Raw genomic sequence first — 25,224 nt, 5'->3', positions numbered from 1 at the left:
GTTTTACTAGTGTGATTTATTTGCCCTACTATATCCACAGTAGTATCATTTCAGCAATATAAAAATGATTGTGAATGAGATGTTTTTGCACGGAGCCTTTGAAATCTGGTAGGTAGTCTGCACGTACAGTGCTTCCCCTTCCTCATGCACATGTCTGGGGCTCAGGGGCCACCTGCGGCCGGCGGATCCCCTGTGGGACAGTGCAGGCCCAGAGGTCAGGGACCCCCACTCCCCCAGCACATTGTCCCCCTTCTGCCCTCCCTGCCTCCGCATCTTCCCCATTAAAGCACCTCTCCCTCCTGCCCTGGGATCATTTCTGTCCCAGGATTCTCCTCAGGGGTGGCAGCCATCGTGCTCACCCTCGTCTCCCACTGCCCATCGCTTAGCACAGCGCCTGGTGCAGGAACGCATGTGAGTATCTGGCAGCAAGTCTGTCTTCCCTTCATGTGTTCCACCCAAGGCCTTGTTCTCTGGCTTCTGCCAGGGCCCCCAAAGTGAGCTCTGGTGTCGTGCGGCACTTGGACATGCAGCATTGCTGTTTGAGGGTAGAGTGGCCCTGGGCGGTGGTCTGGGTGCCTGCCTTTCTTGGCCTAGGGCAGTCTGTCACTGCACTGGCTGTGGTGACCAAGCCCACTCCTAACAGGGCAAGAGGGCTGAAGACCCCAAGATCTCCTCCAGAACCGGGCAAGCCCCAGGAGGAGACAGGAAGCCCGGGGGTGACCTGGAGGAAGGCAGCCACTGGCTGGCCCCTGGGAGCTAGGCAACCTTACTCCACTAGAATCAACAGGGACCCAAAAGTGAGAGACCTCCAGGACTCTGCCCAAAGTCACAGTGGGGATGAAGCCGTTACAGCAAGGACATCCCCAACCCTGCCAATGAGTGCTCTCAGAGCCCCGGGCTCCAAGATGTCTGAGTGAGGGAGGATGAGGGACCGTTGCCATCTGGCCTCGCTGTCTGGTGAGTCCAGCCTGCAGCTGCCACAGGCGACTTCCCCAGGGCACCGGGCTGACCTCACTACACAGCCCTGACTCCACCAGCCCCCTCCCCCGGCTCCAGGGAGCTGTGGAATATGGCACACCCCTGGGTCACCACCAATATCTAGGAGGTTCACCACCTGGAAAACCTTGAACCAACCCTGCTGAAGTAGGAAAGCTCTGATACAAGGCGTTCTGGGTCCTTTCCCTTCTGCTAAATTCAAGTAACACGAAGGGCATGATTGAATTCTAGCAGCATCACATATACTGGGATTTCACCTTTTTCTTCATTAGACCTATTCACATCCAGGCAGATGTGTGAGGCCCCTACATGCTTATATTCTAGGGGCTCTTTCTCCTCCCTCCTCCTTCCCACTTGTGCCCCCCCCCCACACACACACCCATAGCTATCTGATGGTCACCTACATCAAACAATGGTTCCTCTAGGTGGTAGAACCAGGGGCAATATTTGAACTCTTCTCTTTCCTTAAATCCTTATAATAAGCATGTATTATTATTTTCAAATACAGCATTCTTCCAAAAATAAAATAAGACACATTGTACCTTGAGTCCCTAACCATACCTTAGTGATCATTAGCGATGGCTGATTTTTTTCCCACAGGTTTTCCTTATATATCACTTGGATTTCTTTGATTTGCACCACTGACATTTGTTGACTGTTTAGTTTGTTTACGGTATCAGGCTAGGTGTTGTGGGGTTTGCAGATGGCAAAGGTCTCGATGGGTCTTAAATAGGGGGAGGGGTGGAGCAGCTCCTAGGGTGGGTGACAGACATACTTCTCTCTTCTGGGCTTCACAGTGCAGAGACAACCATTTTTTTTAATGGAACACCTCACGAATTTGCATATCATTCCTGTGCGGGGTCCACGCTAATCTTCTCAGTACCATAGACAGACATTTCAGTACATGTGCTGCCGAAGCGAGCACTGCACAACCATTCTTATCATTTCTGCAGGAGTCAGTGGACACTCAGTCAAGCTCAGTAATTCACAGGGGCTTACATAGGCAGCACAGCGGACATTCGCCCTACTTTAGGCCACCCAGCAAAGGCACACCCTCTGAATGTTCAGAGAATCGCTCCCCATCTGATCCTGTGGGAAACAGACTCCCTAAGAAGCAGTGAGGCATTTGGGAGCCCTGTCTGGGTGGATAGGCCAGGACAGCTACTTCCCAGCTATGGAACTCAGGGCAAGTCACTTTGCCTCTCCAGGCCTCAGTCTTCTCATCTGTACAATGAGATCCACAATAGCACCTTTGGGGCTATGATGATGAAAAAGGTTAATCCAGGGGCGCCTGGGTGGCTCAGTCGGTTGAGCGTCTGACTTCAGCTCAGGTCATGATCTCGCGGTCCGTGAGTTCGAGCCCTGCGTCGGGCTCTGGGCTGACAGCTCAGAGCCTGGAGCCTGTTTCAGATTCTGTGTCTCCCTCTCTCTCTGACCTTCCCTCATTCATGCTCTGTCTCTCTCTGTCTCAAAAATGAATAAACATTAAAAAAAAATTTATAAAAAAAAAAGAAAAAGGTTAATCCAGTGCCCAGCCAATGTCACCTCTCACCATTTCCCCACTACCAAGCTGGAAACACCACAAGTTCACTTTTCCAGCTTCCCGGCAGCAGGGTACAGGCACAGGGTTCTTTCCGGGCCAATCAGAAGTTCCTATGAAGAATGTTTAATCTGTTTAAGCAAGTTGAATGGGTTTTTTAATGTTTGTTTATTTATTTTGAGAGAAAGAGTGAGCACGCACAGAAGCGGGGGCGGGATGGGGAACAGAGAGATAGGGGAGAGAGAGAATCCCAAGCAGGCTCTGCATTGTCAGCACAGAGCCTGATGTGTGGCTCGATCTCACAAACCATGAGATGGTGACCTGAGCTGATACTAAGAGTCAGACGCTTAATTGACTGACTCACTCAGGAGCCCCAAACAAGTTGAATGCTTAAGCAAGTGATAGCTGGGCAGCAGCAGCAGCCAGGTGCCCCATGTGCAGGGCAGCATAGCCATGCCCCTACTCAGCAGGGATGGCAGCAACATCCTGCATAGGCCACCCTGGCTGACCTTGGCTGAGGTCCTGCTGACCAGCTCCTTTTTCCTGCCCACTGTCCAGCTCAAGCCCCCAGCCTGCCCATCAAATACTGGGTACAGCCCAGGCTCCCCTCAAGACATCCAGGCGAGGAACAGGCGAGCTTTGAACCCACATCTGTCTGGTTCCAAAGACCCTGATGTTCCCACCATACCATGAAGAGGTCCTGGGCCCAGCCCGGGGAGAGGATCTATAGTGGGAGAAGCAGACCCAGAGGGTCCCATGCAGACCAAAGGGAAAGGGTCAGCATTCCTGAGCCAGCTCTCTTACACTCTTACCACCTGCTTGGAGACAGAAGGCTGGAGAAAAAGGAAAAGGAAAGGCTTCTCTTCTGGTGGCAGAACGAGGTGACCCACAGCTGCCTAGCAGCCTCTGTTCTGAAAGACTACAGGCCCCTTTTGCTCTTGATGTCCCAGTATGAGCTCATCACCTCCACCTTCTCTCACCTTACCTGGATAAGGTCTGCTCCTGCCCCCAGGACCCCATCCTGTACACAGCTACCCCTCCCTTCTGAAATTAGGGCAGAGATATGAGAGTTAACCCCAGCTCCCTCCTCTCTGCTCCCACCACCACTCCCACCCAGGTATCTACATGACCAGGACACTAAATGAGTTGTCAGAATTAATAGTTAATAGTTCATTCCCCTCTCCCTTGTTTTGGAGTCCTGGTTTGGTTCCTAAATCCCCACCACAGCCTCCTACCCCATTTCTGTGGCCCAGCCTGCAGTCAGGGCCACTGTTCTGCCACGTAACCTTCTCAGGTCTCCCCCTGCTTGAGGACCCCCCCCAAGGCACCACTGATCTGTGGTGAGAGGGACCGGGCCAGGCTATCCTCCCCATCTCCCAAAGGTAACCCCGGCCCACAGACAGGCTGGACCTTTACTTCACCATCAGGATCCTTGCTGGAGACTTGGCCAAAGACCCCAGTCCAGCAGAGGCCAGGGACCACACTGGAGCATCAGAGGGGAGGACCCCAGCTTTTCTCCCATCTCACTCACCTTCCTGCTTCCTATGTCCCTGCATCTGCCTACTCAGCCCGTCACATGGCCAATGGTCGTGTTTGTGTGTCAGTGAGGGCCTTGGTTATCCACACAGCTTTAATGCAATGAGAGAACATGACTCAGAAAAAAAGGATGCATACCAAATTACTTGTGGGCAAAGAAGCCTGCCTAGGAGATCCCCACTGGAGGGCGCCTGTCTCACATTTCCTGGGTTCCATAGGATTAGCTGCCACCTGGCCTAAGGACCTCCTTGCTTCCTTGCTGATGAGAGAGGTTGGAAGTGAAAATAGCCTGCTAATCCAAGCGGCTTAGAAATAGCGAGGGTATCAGAGGCCACTGGCTTCCTGTCTCCTACCCCAGGACAACACAAGATGGCCAGGGAAGAAGATGTTAAATTTAAGGAACCCCAACCCTCCTTCCAGAATGTACTGCCTCCCAACCCCCACTCAAAATTAGTGTCTGAAAATCCCTAAGAAGTGGTACAAATCAAAGCCTATTGGAGAATAATTTATTTTTAAAATAGAAATTTTTTTCTATGGGATCTATCTCTTATGATATGATTTTTAGTCCTCTCTCAAGACTTCTTCTCCAAACAAAACAAACAAATTATACAATTAACCAGGGTGTGTAAAGCCCTCTCTGAAGAGAAGTGGCCTGCAGGGGAGGTCTGTAGCCTCCAGAGGGAGCCAAGAACCTTCCAAGGAAAGGGAGGATGCAAAATTTGCCTTGGAACAACTGGTGAATTTCTCCCGTATGTGAGGGGTTCTCTTATTGTGCCCAGAAGAATAGGGCCAGGCCCAGCACCCAGCCTCTTCCAAGTCTGGATGCATAACGGAGTCAGGGGTTTCCACTGCTGGTCATTTCTCCCCCTCCCCCAGCCCCTCCCCACTAATGTGCTTCCTTAAATCCATGTTATTCTGGGCATTGGTTTTTTAAAAACTGAATCACCAATTTCACATACAGTCCTGATTTCCAACCTCTCTTGAGGCCTGCATTCAGCCTGGTGCTAAAGAGCCTTCACCTAGGACAAAAGAGCTCTAGATGTCAGGTCCAACCTCCCTCCTCTACCCTCCCTTTCCCTAAGCTCAGTGGACTTCACTCCTGTTCATTAATTATACAGTCTAATTATACAGTTATTTGACTAGGATACCCTGTCTTCAAGGTCTAAGATTCAGGAATGGGCCAGAAGTTGAAATCCAGGATACCAGCCTTGTTAAGGTTTCACTCCTCTTCCAGATAAAAGCAGGTGGCAGGGGGTGGGAGAGGAGGCAGATTTTGGTTAAAATTGAGAACTAAAATGGACCTGAATTCCGAATGTCTTATTTTAGCCTCATTAGCACATGTTGGGGTCTCTTAAAAATCTTATTTGAATGGCTGCTGCTTGGGAGATTTCTACATATACATTGCTGGGGCACCCGGGTGGCTCAGTCGGCTAAGTGTCCAACTTGGGCTCAGGTCGTGATCTCATGGTTCGTGGGTTTGAGACCCACATTGGGCTGTCTACTGTCAGGCCCTGTGCTGACAGCTTGGAGCCTGGAGCCTGCTTTGGATTCTGTCTCTCTCTCTCTCTGTCTCTCTCTCTCTCTCTCTCTGCCCCTCTCCCACTTGCACTGTCTGTCCCTCTCTCAAAAATAAACATTAAAAAAAAAGGTATACATTGCCATTTTCCCAGCCACTATAAGGTATTTTCTCTAGCTTATTCCAAGAAATTAGCCAAGACTTTCTGATCATTGACTCAATGGTTTTTGTGTGACATGCCTAATGACAACATTGGCAGAAAATCATCAAGGCCCAAGATCCTGGAAGAGGTGGAGGAGAGAAGACTGAACACATTGGAGGACAGAGGCAAAGACACCAGTGCAGTATGGGGAGACCGCATGATGCTAAGAGAGATTACCTTCTTAGGTGGGGCATGTTGTGGAACTTTCTGCGAACTTGAAAGACAGGGGAGGAATTTGAAAATAACAGATTGCATATCCTACCAGAACCTACAGGATCAGGGTACAGAGCAGATTAAATTAGATATAGAGAATTTAAGAAATGTGGCAATTCTTACTCCAGAATTATAGAGGAAAATTCTTACCTGCTGATGTGATGTTTTGTGGCAACATCACCAGCCAAACTCTTAACTAGTATGGAAGGTGGCAGAGGGACCTTGGGCAAAGTCATGATTAAAAGTGACTACTCTCCAATATGGCTGGAAGGGCAGGAGAGAAGAAGGGATGAGACAGGATTTGACGGCCAAGGGGACTTTGGGAACCCAGTCTGGTGATAAGTAGGAGCTGCCACATTAATCAACTGCAAAGTCTTCACCTCCATAAGTCATCTTGGAGTTTGTCAATTTAAATGGCTGCAAAGCACCTCGCATGTCCATCCGTTTTTATTAAAATGAATTCCATCTTACAAAGTTGAGTTGGGAGAAGATGTTCTGTTATGCTTCTTCATAACTTTTATTTGATTAACTTTTTTTTTTTTTCAAAATGTCTCCCTTGCTTGAAAATGACGCGGTTGCTGTTAGTAGTAATTCTGTGTGCGGCCACAGGCAATGTTCTTAGAGGCATGCGGGCGGGTCAGGGAAGATGCCCGGGCCGGCATTTCAGGGGTCCTAGCCTTGACTTCACCACCACTCGCCCTGCATCACTTTGCACGTCAGCTCACGAGTGGACCTCAGTGCTCACCCTTATACACTGGAAGGATGGACTGGAAGTCTACAGTCCCTTTCCATTTTAAATTTCTATTTGGTCTTAAGTGCACTTATGACTTTAAAAAGGGAGTTCACAGAAATATGGACCAATCCAATAAGCCAGAAGAGGATGGCTGTGCACACCATTTGACAGATGTCAAAACACTATGAGCAGCTGGCTCGGGGTTTGTCAGGGGCGAGACTGGATCTAGGCATCTCATTCACGCATGCAACAAAAGTCTGTTGAACAACTATTATGTGCCTTCATTGTCCTTCCTGCTGGGGATACAGCAGTGAACAAAACAGCAAAAATCTCTCGTGGAGCTTAGGTTCTAGTAACAGGAGAGACGCTGTAAATACCACAAATCAGAAAACTCATGGAGCATACAAGATATAGAGAAGTGCTAAGAAAAGGGTGATAGGAAATGTGGGGGTGTATGCAGGCTGCAAGTTTAAATTCCAGAAGGGGTCAATGCCTGGTCCTAAATCCTACTTTTTAAACCATCCATGATACCATGTGACCCACATGCTGAGCAGATGTGTGGCAGGCTAGGAAGGATGTGAGTGGTCCTGGGGCCTTATTTTTGTGCTGCTTCTCCTGAACCTATGATCTTAGGAAAGAAGCTTACCCTCTCGGCAGTTTGTTTCTTCTTCAGTAACATGGGAATTAAATATCTACCTCCTGCACCTGTCATAGGTTAAAGGCTATATGTCACCACATAGTGTGGAGCCTCAGATTCACACTCCCTCAGATGCCCTTTCCTGCATCACGTGGATAGCAGGGGAAGGTTCCCCCCAGCTCCAGCCCCCTCTGTGGGTAAAGGGACCATCCTGCAGAGCCTCCCTTTTCTCTCTCAGGGTGGGGGTCCTCCAAACTTCCCTGCAAGAATGGAGATGCTCTGTTGGTGCCTGCAGGAAGCATTGCTGGCTCCTTCCACATGCAGAGGAAATGACTCAGGGGGTCTTCTCCTCTCCTCCAGCCCACCCTTCTCACTGCAACCAGAGGCCCCTCCAAAGTGCCTCTTGGAGCCATCCTTCCCATGCCCTGGGCCAAATTCCTGTCCTTTGAGGCCTTCCTACATCTCCATCTCAGAGGGCCCCACTCAGTCCTCCTCATACCAGCCTTGAAGCATCCTAGAGCCTCTGTAGCTCTGCCTCCCCTTCTCCCCAGCTACTACCCTCCACCTGCACCTCCAGCATCTGCTGGACTTGGATGATCTGCTCTTGCCCCTGCTCCTCAGGAGGCCTCAGGGGGCACTGCACTTACTCCCACAGGTCTGAGGTACACCTGCTCCCATGTGCGAGGCACCCCACACAGGCTTTTGTTTGGCATCCATCATGCTGCACACCAGGCATTGCGTACCCTGAACAAGGACCATGGGCCGAATTCACTGGGCCTCCCCCAGGGCCTGACACCGAGCCTGGCACAGCAAGGGTACCCAGGGAGGCCAATAAATGGGTGACTGAATGGCTGGCGATGGATGCAGAATGGCTGGGTGTGTGGGTGGGAGGCGGGGAGAGGGTGAGTGAGAAGGAGGGTGGGCAGGGTGGGACAGGCTCTCACCAGGACCCTGTGTATGCATGGAGAGGGAGAGAAGAGATGGAGCTTGGGGGGTGTTTGGACGGGTCACTGGCCACTGTCTGAGATGCCCACACCAGCTCCTTCCCAACCACAGCCTGAGCTCGGTGCCAGAGGCCCCACCAGAGGGTTGGACACTGCTGGTCAAATGAACCAATCCTGAAAGTGCAGGGGAAACCAGTCAAAAGAACGCCTAACTTGAAAGAGCTCCCAACGAATGGCCTTCCCACAAACTCGCCCGAGTTACATCAGAGTTTATGACCTGAGGTTTGCAAGGGCAAATGCAGATGAAAAGAACAGTCACCGAGAGAAGCGCAACATGCAGTAAATAATGGTAACCACAGCGCTCCAAATTCTCACCATGTTTTAAGTCTTAAGCTTTTGCACCATGCTTGCTTGCTGAGAGATAAGGAGTGTGTGGGTGGGGGGATGTTGCTCCTTTCTCCCCCTTCCACATATTCAGCATGTGAAGAACCATGGACCAAGTGTGTCAGCTGAATGACTGGTCCCAACTCTTCATGCCTCTGTAGTAGGACCTTACATCCGCTCCCTCATCACGGCTTCCCTGTGGGCAGGTGGCACATTTCACCCACTTGCTTTGGGCTTGGTCATTGACTCGCTTTGGCTGGGAGGCTGCTAGTAGAAGTGATCCAAGCAGAGACTTGAGGTGTGCTTGTGTGTTTGGATTTTCCTTCTTGTGCTCTGGGAATGACCATAAGAGAAGTATTATCTAGGAAGCCCACTAGTTCTAGAGTAACAGAACATGAACCTAAATATAATTTGCAACCTGGAGCCAAGCCCAGCCAAGCCCAACCCAACCCAGCCAACCCACAGAACTTCGAGCAAGAATTAGATGCTTTGGGTTGCTTGCCGCTGAGACTCTGTCATGGAACAACAGCTTACTAATCTGGACAATGATAACAAATATCATTCACTCAGGAATCACACTGTGCCAGGTGGCATCCTGGCTATTTTCCACACACCTTCCCACGTAACCATGACAACATCCCTAAGACACAGGTGTCACCCTCTCCATTTACAGAGAAGAAAACTGGGGCTCAGATGGTGAAAGCGATGTGTCCAAGGTCAGGGCTAATATGTGAAAGGTTAGCATCCAGGTTTGTCTGCCTCCAAAGCCCAGGCTGTGTGTCAAACTTGCCTCTATATGGAACAGGAGCAGGGCCTCTACTCCGTGCCTAGCAGTCTTGATACCCTAGGTTAGCAAAGTGTGTCATTTTATTTCATGACTTTATTTCCATCAAAATACATCAGAGCCAAGGACCGTCTTTTTCAAATGATGACCAAGTTCATCTATCAACTCCAATGCAGACAGCCCTGCAGACAACGATGACGAGCCTTTTCAAAGGAAGCACCAGTGAGCCATCTCCGCCCCACCACCAAATGCTAGAAGCTGCATCTACAGGTCTGTTCCACAGCCACCTGCTAACTGTGAGAAGTCATGTGCCTGGAGAGATGGTGGCGCTCCCGGAAATACTCATGGCAAATGGGACACGTGAGGGCCTCTTCTCTCAGCTTCTTAGAATGTAAGTCAGGCCCCACGTGTTCCTTTTTGTGGTGGGACCGCATGTGGAAGACCAGGTCGGAGGTCAGGCGAAAGGAGAGGTTGCATTTTGCACACCAGTTCTGGGTGGACAGGCCCAGGGAGGTGAATGTAGGTGGCAGCAGGGCCCAAGTGGCAGTGGAAGAGGATGATGACGGTGTGGACATCTGGGCTGTGGCATGCTTTAGCCACAGTGTGGGGGCTCCCAGGAAAGCACTGCAGAGAGGAGCATTTTGTGGCAACGTCTGCAGGTTCCAGAAATCACCCACCAAAAACTTAGAATTTGAAAGCTGATCCCAACAAGGGATGTCTACCGTGTTGCTGAGTCCCAACAGCTCCCCAAGGGCATCTGCAGGTCCACGTGTCTGGAAGACGGAGGTTGGCCCAGGTCTCCCTGCTGGACACCTGGCTGGTTTGCTGAAGGCGCTTTTCTGCTCCCCTCGGGCTCCACTGGGCCACACAGAGGTCTTGCTGTCAGCCAGGTCCCTGGGGGTGTCCTGGGTCAGCTTCTGGGGACCAGGCTGGTCTGTGGGGTTATCATGCTCCCTCTCCCTGGCCTGCACACCCTCCAGCCTCTTCTTGAGTCGAGGCACCTCTGTGAAAGCACTCTGCCCCTGTTCCCAGCACACCTTCTGGGCCATTGGCTTTCCCAGTCTGAGTTTTCCTGGGGTTGCTGACAGTGCCACCTCAGCAGAGGTCTCCTCCCGGCCACCACCACCCATGGCAGCCTCAGAGCCCAGGTTGTTCATTTTTTCCAGCAGCACTGGCTTGCAGCTCCAGCCCTGGTCAGCTTCATTAAGCCTCCATGTGTTTTCAGCCGAAGAGCTCTGCAGAGCACCCTTCCCAGCAGCCATGACGACCAGCAGGGTGTGAGCCAGCTGACGAAGGCGGACGCTCCAACAGCTGTCAGTCTTCAGGGCTTTGGCGTTGCAGAGGGCTTGCTCCGGGGAGGAACCGTGAGATTGGAGAGCTCCCCTGTTGGCTGGGCCAGCCACACTTGGACCACAGGACTCTGCACAGAGAGGAAGCAACAGCAGTGAGACACGAGCCCTCCATCTTCATTGTTTGCATCCAAAGAATCCTGACTGCTATAGACACGACAGCTCACCCTGACTCAGAGCGCTATGCCACCTGCTTTCACCTCCAGGACTCCGTCGGGGAGGAAGGACCACACTGCGTGACCCTGCCACCCAGGGACATGGCTCAGCATTGCCCCGCACCTGTCAGCATCCAGGCAGCAGCTGCCGTGTTCACACAGCACACGAGGTGTCCACCAGGCAGTTCTGACCTGGTTGCCAACTCTAATGTGCTTGCACATGAAAGTTTTCATTTTTGTTTAGAGCATTCTTGCTACTCAGCATGCCAATTTTTCTTCCACAGCATCAGAAGTGCCAGGGCACAAGCACCTGGGGACTGGAGCTCCTGCAGCACAGGTGGCCAGAGGGCAGAAGCTGGACAGTAAATGTCCAGGCATCCCGAGTAGGTCTGTGGTTGTACCTGGCCCCACTCCCACTCCTGGGGGGCAGCCACCTGTCCACCCGGCCCTGCCCCTTGGAACAAGCATGAGTCTACCCTGTATCCATTCAGACATTAATCCATTTCCTTCTCCTCTGCTCCCCTGTCAACTGTCCTCTCGTGCCGGCCAACCTGCTGGGCCTACTCAGGGAGACCAGCCTCCACTTCAGCCTGGAGGTGCTCAAGGCTCAGAGGAAAGACACTCACGGCCACATGTGAGGTGGCATTGAAGAGGAGAGAGTGCCACCAGCCCTGCTGGGGAGGCTTTCATACCTGCCCTCCCCTAATCAACTCCACCAGCCAGTTCTTGAAACCAGGACACCCATCTTCAAGCTCCCCAATCCCAGCTGGTGAGCAGCACTGGCTGAACCAGACCCCACTGAGTGTTCTGAGTTTTCATAGTTAGAAAGCAGTTATCCTCAGGCCTGCTCAGGTCCTCAGGTCCTCAGGTCCTCTCCTCAGGTCCTCAGGCCCAGGAGGACCGTGATGAGTGGACGACCAAGCCCCTTCCTCACAGGGACCTCCACGGGCTTGTTATTCATAAACATCACTGGGCTCAAGTCAGCTCCCGCCCACCTGTAAACGGAAGCACAGGTACCCTGCCCTCCTTCTCTCTGTCTCAGTGGCAAGAGTGTGGACAGGTGTTTTGTACGTGTTACCTCTTTCCACCTTCACTGCGCTTGGAGGACCGTCACCCTCTTTCACAGAGGAAGAGGACATAGGTTCTGGAAAGCTGAACACCCCGTCTGAAGTCCTCTGCAGTATGAGGCACTGCTGGGAATGAAACCCAAGGGTGTGTCCCCAAAGCATGCTTTGGTTGAACTGCCCATGTGGCCCTCACAATACCCCAAGTGGTGAGCACCGAGTCCAAACTATATGCTTCCAGGGGAGTCCAAGCCACTCCTAACATCCTTTCCGAATTCATTCTCAAATGGGGTGCCTTTGGCATCAAAGTTTAGTGCTAGCTTATGCTTCTTGAAGAGGCAGAGGCGACCACACCAGTCTACCAAGTGTCCCTGCACTGACCATCCCACCTCTCTCAACCTCAATGTCATGTCCTGTCTATAAACTAGAGCTGGTGCTAAATTATCTCACTGTGCTTTCCAGATCTACCAGTGTATGACTACTTGAGATGAAGCCGATTCTCCCTCATCCTCAAAGAATAGCTGGTCTGCTTGAAGCCCCACTGCTGAGCTTCTGAGCTCACAAAGATGCACACGCACCCAGATACACTCACACCCTCACATGTACTCACACACACTACACTCACACACTCAAATACACATATACTCACAGACACACATACACACACACACACATATGATCGCACACACTTACATACACTCACACTGGAATACTCATACACACACAAACATCCCTTCTCTAACCCTTCTCTCTTTCTCCACCCAGCTCTGCCTCAGACAGCCCTCCAGATTATATTTTAGAACCATACAATGTCTTCCCTGAGCCTGGGCTGGAGCCCACGTGCTGTCCTCCCGGTCCTGTTGCACCCCTACATCCCTTTGCAGACAGCTCTACTGGGCTGTCTTCACAGCTTTGCCAACCACAGTTATGTAGACCTAGTTTTCAGAAGTGTCTGGAGTGCCCTGAGCCACAGATGTCACAACCCTGCTTTCAGCATTCAAATTTAGAATATGGGATCTTACTGCAGGACGAAATATTTGCTACCAGGGATGCTTTGTGATATGAGAATAGAAGTAACTGTTTATTGACTATGTAAGTGAATACGTGCCAGAGATGCTAAAAAGCTTTGTATGCCTTATTGCATGGAATTTTCATGATAACCACACAAGGGAAGCTGCATGATCCACCCCAAGGGCATTAATCTCCAACCTGACAAATGCCACGTTGCTAAAGGCAGCACTGCCTTCCAGCTTCTTAGACCAATATGGGCCTGGATTCTGCCAATCATTATGTTAGACATTCACCCATCTTCATGCTCCATCAATTTTATTATTCAAATCTTAATCATAATAATGAGAACAACAGGAGGAGGAGAAAGAAAAGGACATGATAATAATAATGATGATAATAATAATAATAATATTGGGGCACCTGGGTGGCTCAGTCAGTTAAGCATCTGACTTCAGCTTAGGTCATGATCTCACAGTTCATAGGTTCAAGCTCTGCATCGGACTCTGTGCTGACAGCTCAGAGCCTCAAGCCCGCTTCAGCCCTCTCTCTCTCTCTCTGCCCCTCGCACACATGCACTCTTTCTTTTTCTCTCTCTCTCTCTCTTTGTATCAAAAATAAACATTAAAAATTTTTTAAATAAAAAAATAATAATAATATTGAGGAGGAGAAGAAGAAGAAAAGGAGAAGACGAGGGTACTGAACTAGCTGGGGACCTTTGGCATGACCAAGCTCCCAGAGGGTCACCTGTTTCTCATGCATCAGCACTGCTGGGGTAAGGTCACTCACACAAGTGCAAACAATGTCCTACAAAATTCTATCTGGGGCTCCCTCTAACTGGCCCACTCTGTCTATGACATTGCCAGATTGAAGCCTCTCACAGCCGAAAATGACATGTGCCTGGCGTGGCCTGTCCCCAGTGAGCCCGTGCCAGCTCCTGACACTCGTCTCTTCTTGTCGAAGGACTCACAGGCCCTTTCCCAGGGTCAGCATCAGACTCTGGGTCTCATCCAGCTCCAGGCTCCACGCACCTCCCCTGTGATCCAGCTCTCAGATGACCTGAGCAGATGTATGATGTCACCTCTGGGGTCACATCATGCCCTGGCCAGTGAGTTCCGGGTCAGGAGATCACAGGCACAGCAGCTTGGTGCTGCCTTGCTCCTTCTTCCTACGTGGACCTACCCATGCCCTTTGTCACTAGAGACGGTTCTCAGCCAGACATTCCAGTGGATGTATGCAGCCCTTGTTCTCCTTGTTCCCATGCAATCTTAAGGGGCCCTTTGCTGTCCCTCCACTGTCCTCAATAGCCTCAGTTCATTCTGGGCTCTCGACCCAGACACTATTTACTCGTCCTCTTCACTCTGTTATGTGTGTCCTGAGAAGGGTTCTCTTGTCCTCCTTGGATCTCTTCAGTCTGAGCTCAGCAAGATAGTCTTCTGAGTCACACAGACATTGTTCAGTGCCACCCTGTGTCTTCTGACTGAGAGGACCTGATTTCAATCCCATACTTTGCAACATTTCTGAGCCCTTAGATTGTGGGATAATGAAGTAATGATCTTTGAAACCTTCTCAATCTGAGTTTCCTAAGTTGATATGGTGTGACCACATCCAGCCTTCCCTGTCATACAGCATCCTTTTCCCTCAGACTCTCAATCTTCCTGGGCCACAGTGAGGATTCCACTGACCGACACAGGAACGGCTACCCACTTGGAGATGAAGACTCACCTACCCCACAGTGTTATAAGCACGTGTGTCTCTGTTTATTACCCATTTCCAGGGCACTGAGTGCAGACTCCAATCATCCTTTCACCTGGGAAACACTGGCCACATTCTTCCATATTACTTTTCTGTTTGTGCTATGACTGGCCCATCCCATGTACTCATCAAGCCTTCCATCACATAGAGGTTAAGTGCATGGCCTCTTACGTCAGATGTCTGGATCAAACCCACCTCTGCTCTTACCAATCTTGTAACCATAGGCAAGGTGCTGATCCTCTCTCTGACGACTTTCTCATCTAAAAGAGGACCCTTTCTAAAAAGGATCATCCTGGGGTCTGCTTCACCAGGTGGTTGTAAAGATTAGATGGATTCATATACCTAAAGTATTAAAGAGCCTGGTTCAGTAAGTGTTAGGTAGCATCAATTTATCAATTTTATCACACTAGTACAAAGGGTCAGAGTCAACCTCATGGCTGCCTTCCCTCTAGTCCCATGCTCCCCGGAACCAGGGCACAATACTGTTTAATGAGTGACCAAATGCCCTGGGCATTTTCCTCCTTCCCCCTTCATTCACATAAGAAAGAGTTTTTAGCAAACAACTGGGCAACCTCATTTCCTGAGATATCTGAAGGTACTCTCCAGCCTATGTCAGCTGGCCAGTCTCCAGCTTTTCCAAGCTGCAGCTCACTCAGAAACTGGATCTTATTCAACGATACCATTTATATCACCAGCTAGTGTCTTCCTGTGTCTGCCTTCCTTTTTAGCTAAAACAGGAGCAGATAATATCTCCTGTGCTCCAATCATTTGATTTCCCTAGACTTTGGAGATGCTTCTCAGACCCTGAAGGAAGGTTCCAGAGGATAATTATCTATCCATCTCTTCTACATATGGATTGTGATGTCCTGGGTTTTCCTGAGAAGGGAAATACACATGCATCTTCCTAGCTCTGGACCCCTGAGAAAATTAAAAACTGGAGAGTTATCCAGGCTTTCCTGGAGGCTGGCTGGTAGTGCCATTGGAGCTGGGAGAGGGGAAGGCTTCCCAGCCAGTCCCCACAGGCTCTATGTCCAGCTCCGTCTGCACCGCTTCAGCAGCAATGCGTATTGTGTTCAAGCAAAACCAAATGCAGGACTCCCAGGATGCAACCACACATCAGGGCCATAATGACGTCAGCAGGAGTCCTAATACAATTTGGCCATGTAGACCAATTTCAGTGGCAGCCTTCAAGGGTAAGTCCATGGCTTGTACATCAAACTGTTCAGCCAGATTCTACCTGATGCCAATGATAGCATAACCTTCTAGAAAAGAGAAACACAGCCTACTGAAAGAAGGAAAAGAAATTTAAAAGCACCGGAGCTCAACACAAAACCTTGAAAAAAAATTGTTTTTAATTTTGTGATTTTCTGTTTTAAAGAAAATTTGTCACTTCCTGGGTTTCTGAAAAAGAAATCTGCTAAGCAAAGAAGGTATGATATTTTTAAATCGTTTGCAAAGCATCCCTTTCACTCCACCCCTCCAGAAGTTTGACACATCGGAAGTCAGTGGTACAATGACATAAAAGGCAATTTGACTCTTCGATGCAGAAAATAGTCCCCTGAATCAAAGTTCCAAGCATATACTTAAGAATTTGTCCAACATTCTTTGATTTAAAATGAAAAAATTCTTTCAATAAACACACTGCAATCCTCTTCCATATTTCATTTTTGTTTACTTCTTGTGTGATTTATGTAATGACAAATTTCCTTTTCCATAGCAACTGAAAAGTCAAATAAACTGAATAATCATTAAAAATCATAAACTAAAAGGTTAAATTATTTATTTGAAAAAAGCTTCAAGGGTTAGGTGGCAATTAATAGCTTTAAAAATAAACAGGTTTTCTTTTTACAACCATATGAGATATATATATATATATATATATATATATATATATATATATATGGTACATATATATATATGGTACATATATATATATATGGTACATATATATATATATCATGTGTGTATATGTGTGTTTGAACATACAGCTCTATAGATGTCATAAAAATATCATAAAATAATAAAATTATGTCTCTGACAAAATTACATTGCTAACAAGAAATAAAACATTGCTTTAACATACAATACCTCTACTTTATTCTCCCCAAATGAGTCAGACTTGTTTTTCTAGATTTCTTCACTTACTATGTGTCTAAGATAATCTTTGATACTAAGATATTTTCAACTGTGGTCCTACCCAACATACACAAAAACATTAATTTTAAATGGCACAATAATTGCTATAAGATGCCTGTCTGATTCAACATACTGTCTGATTCAGTAATTTAATTTCTGCACATCAGCACCATTGACAAGTATGTATTTTAGAAATATACACTTAATTTCATGTTTTAACTCTCAGCTAACGTTTTCACAAGCAAAGCCCTGACCTCCCTATTGTCTTCCCACAACTGAGCTCTGATTTCCACCCCTTCCCTCCCCACCAACCTGGCTTTACCCTACTTCCCCAGAAGGAAGGTGTGGGCCCCAATGTCCCCTAAATGTTTCTGCATGCTTTAGCTTCCCGGTGTGTTGTCTGTGCCTATTACTAAAGGCAAGTGTCAAGAAAGGATTCAATCAATTCCTTGTCTGTAAAACCAAGTATTTTCTTCCAGCTCACCATAAAAACTCAGATATTTACGACTGAATCATTTATGGGGTTTTTTTCCCCCAAAACAGACACTGAATGTGTTACGTGCTCAAATCTTTGGATATAATCTGTTGGAAGAAAGGATCTGGGGCAGATGCACCATTACCCTGGTGCCCAGCACAAGCCCTAGCTGACAGGGACAGAGCAACAACAGGATGAGAGGATGGGTGGATGGATAGATGGATGAATGAAAAGAATTGCTGCCCCAAAAGTCAACCTAGGAGAAGAAAAATCAAAGGCCGAATTCTTGGGGCGGGGAGGGGTGGGGGCAAAGGGAAAGACCACCGAGAGAGACAGAAGGAAGAAAAGAAGGGGTAGGACAGGGGAAATACGTAATGAAGAAGAGACAGACAAGAAAAAGTGAGATAGACGACAGAGAAAAACAGGAAGAGATAAGGAGACAAAAGACAGAGGCAGAAGGCAGGGACTGGGGGGCACGGGGTGAAAAAAAAGGAGGGCGCGACCAAGGAAGCAGGCGCCCGAGGGGAGGAAAGAAGCGGGCAGTCAAGGGCAGGACGGAGCATTCTGCCCTAGGGAGAGACCGGTAGAAGTGGGATGAATCGCGCCCCCCACGTCCACTCGCGGCCCGTCCCGGGGGCAGGACGGCGCGTCTCACCTCAGCTCTCCCGCGGCGCTCTGGGCGCTGGAGACGCGCTAGCAGCCCCGGCCGCTTGCAGGTTACGCCGCGCGACACGCGTGTGGGAACCTAGCGCGCGAGCCCCGGGGGCCGGCCGGACCCCGCCCTCCCGGACTGCTCCCGCCTCCGGGGCGGGGCCTCGAGCACCCCACCCCCACGGCCCCTGCCGGGAGGGGCCTGGGAGTAGACGCGACCCGCCGCCGGGGGTGCGGTACGGACGCCCGGTGCGCTCGGCTCCGCGAACCCCCGGCCGCCGCCAGGTGGCTCGGCCTTGGCTGCAGCGGCGAGCCTGAGGGGGCGTCCTGGCGCCGGCCGCCGCGCCGCGCGGAAAGCACGGGTGCCTTTGGAGGCGGCGCCTGGGCCGCGGCGGAACCGCCCCTGCCTCTGCTCACTCGCCCTGGACGCCGCGACTTTTCGCTGGGGTCGGCGGGCCCCCAGGCTACGGCCGGGACGTCCGTGCGCGCGGTCTGCGCCCCGCCGCTGCGGGTCCCCCAGGCGTCCGGGCAGTCGTTCCCCTGCCCGCTGAGCGGCCGGGTAAACTGCATCTTCGCAGCGCCCCCGAGAATCTCCCAAACTTCAGCGGAGCCGTGCCTCCGCCTCGCCGCCTCCTCAGCTGTGAGATGGCCGCACCGCGCCAGGTCATGGTGAGTTCTGCGACCTCCCAGGAAGCGAAGGTGGCAGGGAACCGAACCACCCACGGAGGGTGGGACGGACTCGGCCCCAAAGAAGGGCTGAGGGACGGGAGGGAATGGCTTCTGAGTGGGCGACGGTCATGACAGGGCTTGAATGACCTCGTGGTGACAGGAGAGAAGAGATGGGAGAAGTGTCTCAGGTAACCAGAATTGTTGCAGTGGCAGCCAGATGTGCGGGTCACAGGGCATGAGCACAGAGACTGGAGCTCAGAGCAGATGAGACCAAGGAAGGGACATTGAGGGATTGAAACGGAAACCAGTCGTGAGTCCCTGCGCCTTCCTTCCTTCAGTCACTCTGTAAATGTTCTGGACGCCCTTGGGGAGGCAGAGGGTGCGGGGACATACGGTGACAGACTCTGTGCTTTTCCCCAGGTTTTGGAGTCCCTATTACACAAATAAGATTGTAAAGGAATGAAATGATGCTAAATCTGAGGTGGGGAAAGCGGATTCAGAATAAACATTAAAACTTTGGGGCGTGGTCCACAAAGCAAAACTTTTATTTTGGTGAATATGGAAATCCCTAATGTGAGCATTTATATAGCCTTAGTGAAGGAGAAGCTTAGAGGAAAATTTGTGCCCCCAAATGGTTATGTTATGGGGGAGGAAATGGTGAAAATAAAGGAGTTAATAACTGACCTAAAGTAGTTGAAAAAGAGTAGTAAAATTAAACCCAAAGAAAATGAAAGGGAGAATATATTAGAGAAAAAAAATACAGAAAATAGTAAAATAGTAAAACAAAGCCAAAGGTTATTGGAAAAATTGTTAATATAAATAATATTCTAATGAAATTGATTGTAAAACAAGACAGTGCTTCCCAATTTTTTTTTTAATTATACCCCCCCCCCCCAGGAGCTTTTACAAACACATTTTTCCTTATAGGCTCATGAAGTTTTAGTACCAAGGATTTATTGTATATCTCTTTATGTACTGTGCTTTATAATTAAAAACTGTGAGACTAATTTTCACTCCCTTGGGGCAATATTCTCCCTGTTGTGAATGCATAGAATGAGAAAAGACACAAGTCATATTAGGAATTAAAAAGCTATAACCACAAATCGAGCAGAAAGTTAAGACTCAAACATATTCTTAACAACTTCATAACAATATGTGGAAATAAATATCCAAATTCCTAGAAAAATGTGGTACCTAAATGACTGATAAAAGAAATACAAGCACAAAATAATCCAGTGTGTTAGTCTGCTCAGACTGCCATAACAAAGTACCACAAGAAAGTTCCTTTAGGATGAGGGCCACATTCTTATGACTTCATTTAACTTGAATCATCTCCTTATAGGGCCTGTCTCCAAAAACAGTCACATGATGTGTTAGAATGTCATAATATTAATTGAGATGGGGGGGGCACATCTCAGTCCATAATGTTCAGTAAACATTAAACAAATGATATCAGTAGTTTCAAAAAATTCTCACAAAGAAAACACTAGGCAGAGATGATATTATACCAAGTATACGTGGAGTAGATTGTTGGGATCATGTTGAAACTACTTTCAAAAGGAAAGAAAGTAAAAACACCCCAAGCACATTTTCTGAGGCTATTGTTACCTAATATGAAACCAGTTAAGAACAGCACAAAAAGAAGAAATTACAGATCAGCCTCACTCATGTTCATAGATACAAAAAATTCTAAACAAATAGTAAACTCAATCCAGCAGTATTTACAAAAATTATCATGGCCTAGTCAGGTTTATTTATAAAATATTAAAATTGGTTTTATATGCATTAATGTAGTTAATCATATTAATAACTTACTGGAGAAAAATTATATTCATCACAAAGTTTGCAGAAAGAGAATTTAGATAAAATTTAACACTCATTCATGATTTGTAGCAAACCAAGAAGGGTAGGGAGACTCCCTAATCTGATAGATGTCCACCAAAAGCCTTTCATAAATATCATTCTTTTTTTTTTTAATTTTTTTTCAACGTTTATTTATTTTTGGGACAGAGAGAGACAGAGCATGAACGGGGGAGGGGCAGAGAGAGAGGGAGACACAGAATCGGAAACAGGCTCCAGGCTCTGAGCCATCAGCCCAGACCCTGACGCGGGGCTCGAACTCACGAACCGCGAGATCGTGACCTGAGCTGAAGTCGGACGCTTAACCGACTGCGCCACCCAGGCGCCCCATAAATATCATTCTTAATGGTGACGTATTAGAGGTATTTTTAAAGCCAAGAATGCCTCCATCACAGCTTCCAGTCAACATGTCATTAGAGAACTAGTCAGTACAGTGTTTTTTGGTTTTTATTTTTTATAGAAACCAAAACAACTCTAAGATATATTTTAGAATAAGGGAGCCTAGCAAGTTAGGTGAATAATCAGTAAATTAATACATTTGTCCACAACACCAATAAACAGTTTGAAAACTTTGTTTTTAAAAATGCTATTTATAAGAGCTGCTATATATGTATATATATCTATGTAAATATATGTGTATGTATGTATATGTATGTATGTATGTATATAAGTACATATGTATATGTATACACACTTTCCCTACACTGTAGGGAAAGGCACTTGGCAAAATGGTTTAAGACCTTTATAGGGAAGTTTATATGAAAGGCATTGAATACGACCAAATAAATAGAGACATTATCATGTTTACCAAGAGGGGAGGCTAGATAGCAGATTCAAATCCTTTCAAATGTATCTATATATTTAATGTTATTATAATAAAATATTAAGAGCGTTTGGGAGGAGTGGAGAATTGGTGAGCTGAATCTAAAATTTACCTGAAAGAACAAGTGGCCATAAGAAAAATAAGGCGGATGATTTACCCTGCCCTGCAAAGGCTTGCTGTAGAGCTCTGTATGTTAGATAAAATAACTGATGCCCTGTGTGTATCAGATTCAGCTGGGTTATCTTCTTGTAACAGCCCCCCACATATGATTAGCTTAAAAGCACAAACTTTATTTTCCACTTATATTCCATACCCTCCTGCATATACATATCCACCTCAGGTTTCTAAGAGGGCATTGCACAACACAGGTGCTCACCTGAATCATACCTACATTCTTAAGGATTCTATCCAGAAGTGGCACATGTACTTATGTTAACATTTCATTGGTGGAATCAAGTCCAAACCTGCTACGAATGTGGCAGGGAAGCACAATCCTTCCTTACAGGAGTAAGGGACAGAAAGGAAAAATAACACAATCATCCATACTATAATAAGATAGTGTGGTATTGACACTATAAATACAAACCAACAGATGGATAAAAGGAATAGGACAGAGAGCACAGAACCACATCCACACCTATATGGGATCTGAAACACATCAGAGGTGACGTACAAATCATTGAAAAAAACATAGAATAGTCAACAAATAGAAAAGGATGGTGCTGAGACATATATTTGGGAAAACATGGAGTAAGATCCCTAGCACAAATTGCACTTATTAATTAATTACAGTTTGATCAAAGGCTTCAATGTGAAATAAAATCTTTAAAACTTTTTTTAATTTAAATTTTTTCTTTTTAACGTTTATTCATTTTGTGAGAGACAGAGAGACACAGCCTGAACAGGGGAGGCGCAGAGAGAGGAGACACAGAATCCGAAGCAGGCTCAAGGCTCTGAGCTGTCAGCACAGAGCCCGATATGGGGCTCGAACTCACTGACTGAATGATCATGACCCGAGCTGAAGTTGGACATCCAACCAACTGAGCTACACAGGCGCCCCTAAAATCTTTAAAATTTTTAGGATAAAGTGTGTCTCACCCTGACCTTAACAGGGGAGAATTACTTAAGTCAGATACAAAATCCTGCAAATCTTTAAAGTATAAAATAAGCCACACGCTAAAAGAAAATATTTGCAACAACTGATAAAGGATTAGAATCCAAAATGTATAAGGAATGCCAAAGAATCAATATGAAAAGCATAAACACCTGAATCAGAGAATGGATACAGGTAGGAACAAGCACTTCACAAACAGAAAAATGAATGAACCCAAATCTCTTGAACAGAAAACCATCAGAAATTATGGAAATGCAAATTAAGCCCACCATGAGATGTCTAATCAATAGATTACTATGCAAAAATATGACAATAGCAAGTGTCAAACAAGGAAAAGCTAATATGCTAATGACATGCATACCAATCCTATCAATTCCAAATATCATTTAAGATATTCCATGGCTTTAAATACCACTCCCCAAAAAAACAAAATAAAAAACAAAATAAAACTGCCAACACAAAGCTTTTTATCACTTATACTTTTTTGTAAATACATACTGAAAGCTCTATTTTAAACTTAGAAGGATTTTTAGTGCATATCACACTTGTTTTGTACGTGCAAAAAATGAATAAAACAAAATAAATCAGTTAAGGAATTTCTAAATACTTTTTGCATCTCATACTGACTCTTTGCAATCACTTTTGACTCAAGAGTTGTCAGTGCCTATGCTTTTCCATGGGGCACAGACAAGCCATCCGCATTCAGCCTTCTCTGCATTTCTGATCCACAGAACCTGTGCGCATATAAAATGGTTCTCTTGTATGTCACTACGTTTGGGTGGTTTGTTACACAGCAGTAGATAACCAGAATGTCCCTTATTCACAAAGAACTTTGAATGTTTACACAAACCTTCTAGGCCTTCTAGATCCTTCCATGTCCATGGGTGACTTCAGTGTTCACACCAATGACCATTAATTACTGTACTCTAGTCTTCCAGTTCATCGACCTCCTGGACACCCACAGGGATGTCCTTATCTAAACCACCTCAGCTGCCTTCTTTGAGTTACAAAAAGGCAGAGTCTTGGAGATTTTAATGGCCACCTGTGAGGGTTTAGGGTAAGAGACAAATGGAGGCCTCATCTTATCCCCCATCCAAAGATCCCATGACTCCTGCCTGGGGTTGTCAACAGGCAGGACACTGAGCAGAGCTGCAGGTCACAAAGTCACCATGCCAACCTTCCTGTCCATCATAAGGGACATCACAGGGAATTCTGTCTCTGTGGGGCAGGGAAGGGCCACTCAGGTAGTGGGACTACTGCCCCAGATCCAGCTGTTTGCCTCTTCCGCCCAAAGGCCAGGTACCAGGTGGAGGCTCTAAGAGCACCTTGGAGAAAGAGCTTGAGAGAACAAGGCTCCAGGACACAGGGTTGAAGGAGGTAGCAGGAGACAGCAGATGAGGCAGAAGCCTGTGGTGGCCGGGCATGGCCAGCGCTGATCCCCCTGCTCCAGGAGAGAGTGGGGCCTCAGGGACAACTAAGAAAATGGGGAGCAGCAGCCTCTGGGTGCCAGGCCCTGCACTCTCCCTGCTCCTGCTCCTTTTCCTGCTGCTGCCACCTCCATTGCTGAGCACAGGGAGCTTCCTGCACCACCTCCCAGCCTGGACACCCTTCCACCAGGGCACCAGGCACTACAGGAGCAAGATAGAGAAGCCAAAAACCTGCGAGGGTGCCTTTGATCTCTACTTGATCGTCGACACGTGAGCAGCCCTCCCACCCTGGGTGTTCTTCAGGGCACCTCTGACCTCAGGGTTACTGCTAGCATGAAGCGGTTCAAGTAGACCCCAGCTTCTGAGAAAGGGGAGGTGGGAACAGTCTTGATCAGACCCAAGATAAGACCCTCTGCAATCCCCTTGTTCCTGAGGCTGAGGGAATGCGCCCAAAATTTGTTCCCTGGGACTTCTCCTTTTGGAGAGGAAAAAGTGCCACCATAGAGTTGCTGGATGGCTCTCAGTCCCCCCACCAGCATGGCCTGGATCTGTGGCCTGCATGCCCCTTATATAGCTGGAGAGGCAGGTGATTACTAGGAGCTCCTTCTCAGCAGTTGTTAGAAGCTCTCTATGGTTTTTGGTTGTTGTTTGTTTTGTTTTTTACCCAAATGATTTCTGTTTTTACAGGGCCACAGAGATTGCCATGTTGCTTTTGTTAGGCATTGTCATAGTGTCACCAATTAGAAAGTTCTTTGCTCTCCTGCTGCTAAGTGTTTTGGTTTTTCTTCAGCCACTTGGAGACCATGTTACAGTTTGTGTGCACGTTCACAACAGTTTGGTCTGATCAAGCTTTGTCTTAGGAAACTGGGATGTGCATCTTATGGTCTTTGATGGAAAGGGGGTGGATCTTCGTGCTTGGAGAGACTGGAGAGGTTGCCTTGGTTCCCTTTTCAACTCCTCTGGTGGGTTGAGAATAAACTTTACAGATTCAGTGGTAGCAGTAGCATGACTGTCAATATAGTGTCAATATAGCACTTTTTGGTTTCCAGAGCCCATTTACTATACTTTTGTCATCCTCATAATCATCGTGGGGTCAGGGGGTGGGGAGCACCCCAACATGTAGCATACGGACGTATTTGCATTTGCAATCTCCTGGAAAGAGGACGGAATCTAGAGTTTGATGAAGTAGCACTGAGACTGGTGGGACTGGCAAGACTCAGGCTTCATGTGTGCCCTGATGGCAGCATCCCAGG

At 47.8% G+C, this 25,224-nt stretch overlaps 1 protein-coding gene across 2 annotated transcripts; it reads right to left on the bottom strand.

Annotated features, from left to right (window-relative positions):
• Nucleotides 1-9,563: 9,563 nt before the first annotated feature.
• On the bottom strand, nt 9,564-24,444 carry ZNF488 (zinc finger protein 488). 2 transcript variants are annotated; one of them, XM_043596800.1, is made up of 2 exons: nt 23,395-24,444; nt 9,564-10,905 (listed from the first exon to the last, which is right to left on the bottom strand). In XM_043596800.1, the coding sequence occupies exon 2, from the start codon at nt 10,745-10,747 to the stop codon at nt 9,776-9,778; it is 972 nt and encodes a 323-aa protein (XP_043452735.1). In that variant the 5' UTR covers nt 10,748-10,905; nt 23,395-24,444; the 3' UTR covers nt 9,564-9,775. The 2 variants fall into 2 exon arrangements, with proteins under 2 accessions (XP_043452735.1, XP_043452736.1); XM_043596801.1 differs by lacking the exon at nt 23,395-24,444 and adding an exon at nt 18,083-18,207.
• Between the last annotated feature and the right edge of the window lie 780 nt (nt 24,445-25,224).

This window comes from Prionailurus bengalensis, chromosome D2, assembly GCF_016509475.1.
Source record: "Prionailurus bengalensis isolate Pbe53 chromosome D2, Fcat_Pben_1.1_paternal_pri, whole genome shotgun sequence".
In the NCBI taxonomy this organism is placed as follows: Eukaryota; Metazoa; Chordata; class Mammalia; order Carnivora; family Felidae; genus Prionailurus; species Prionailurus bengalensis.
Note: the sequence above shows the minus strand (reverse complement) of the source record. Positions and strands in the feature narration are given on the sequence as shown.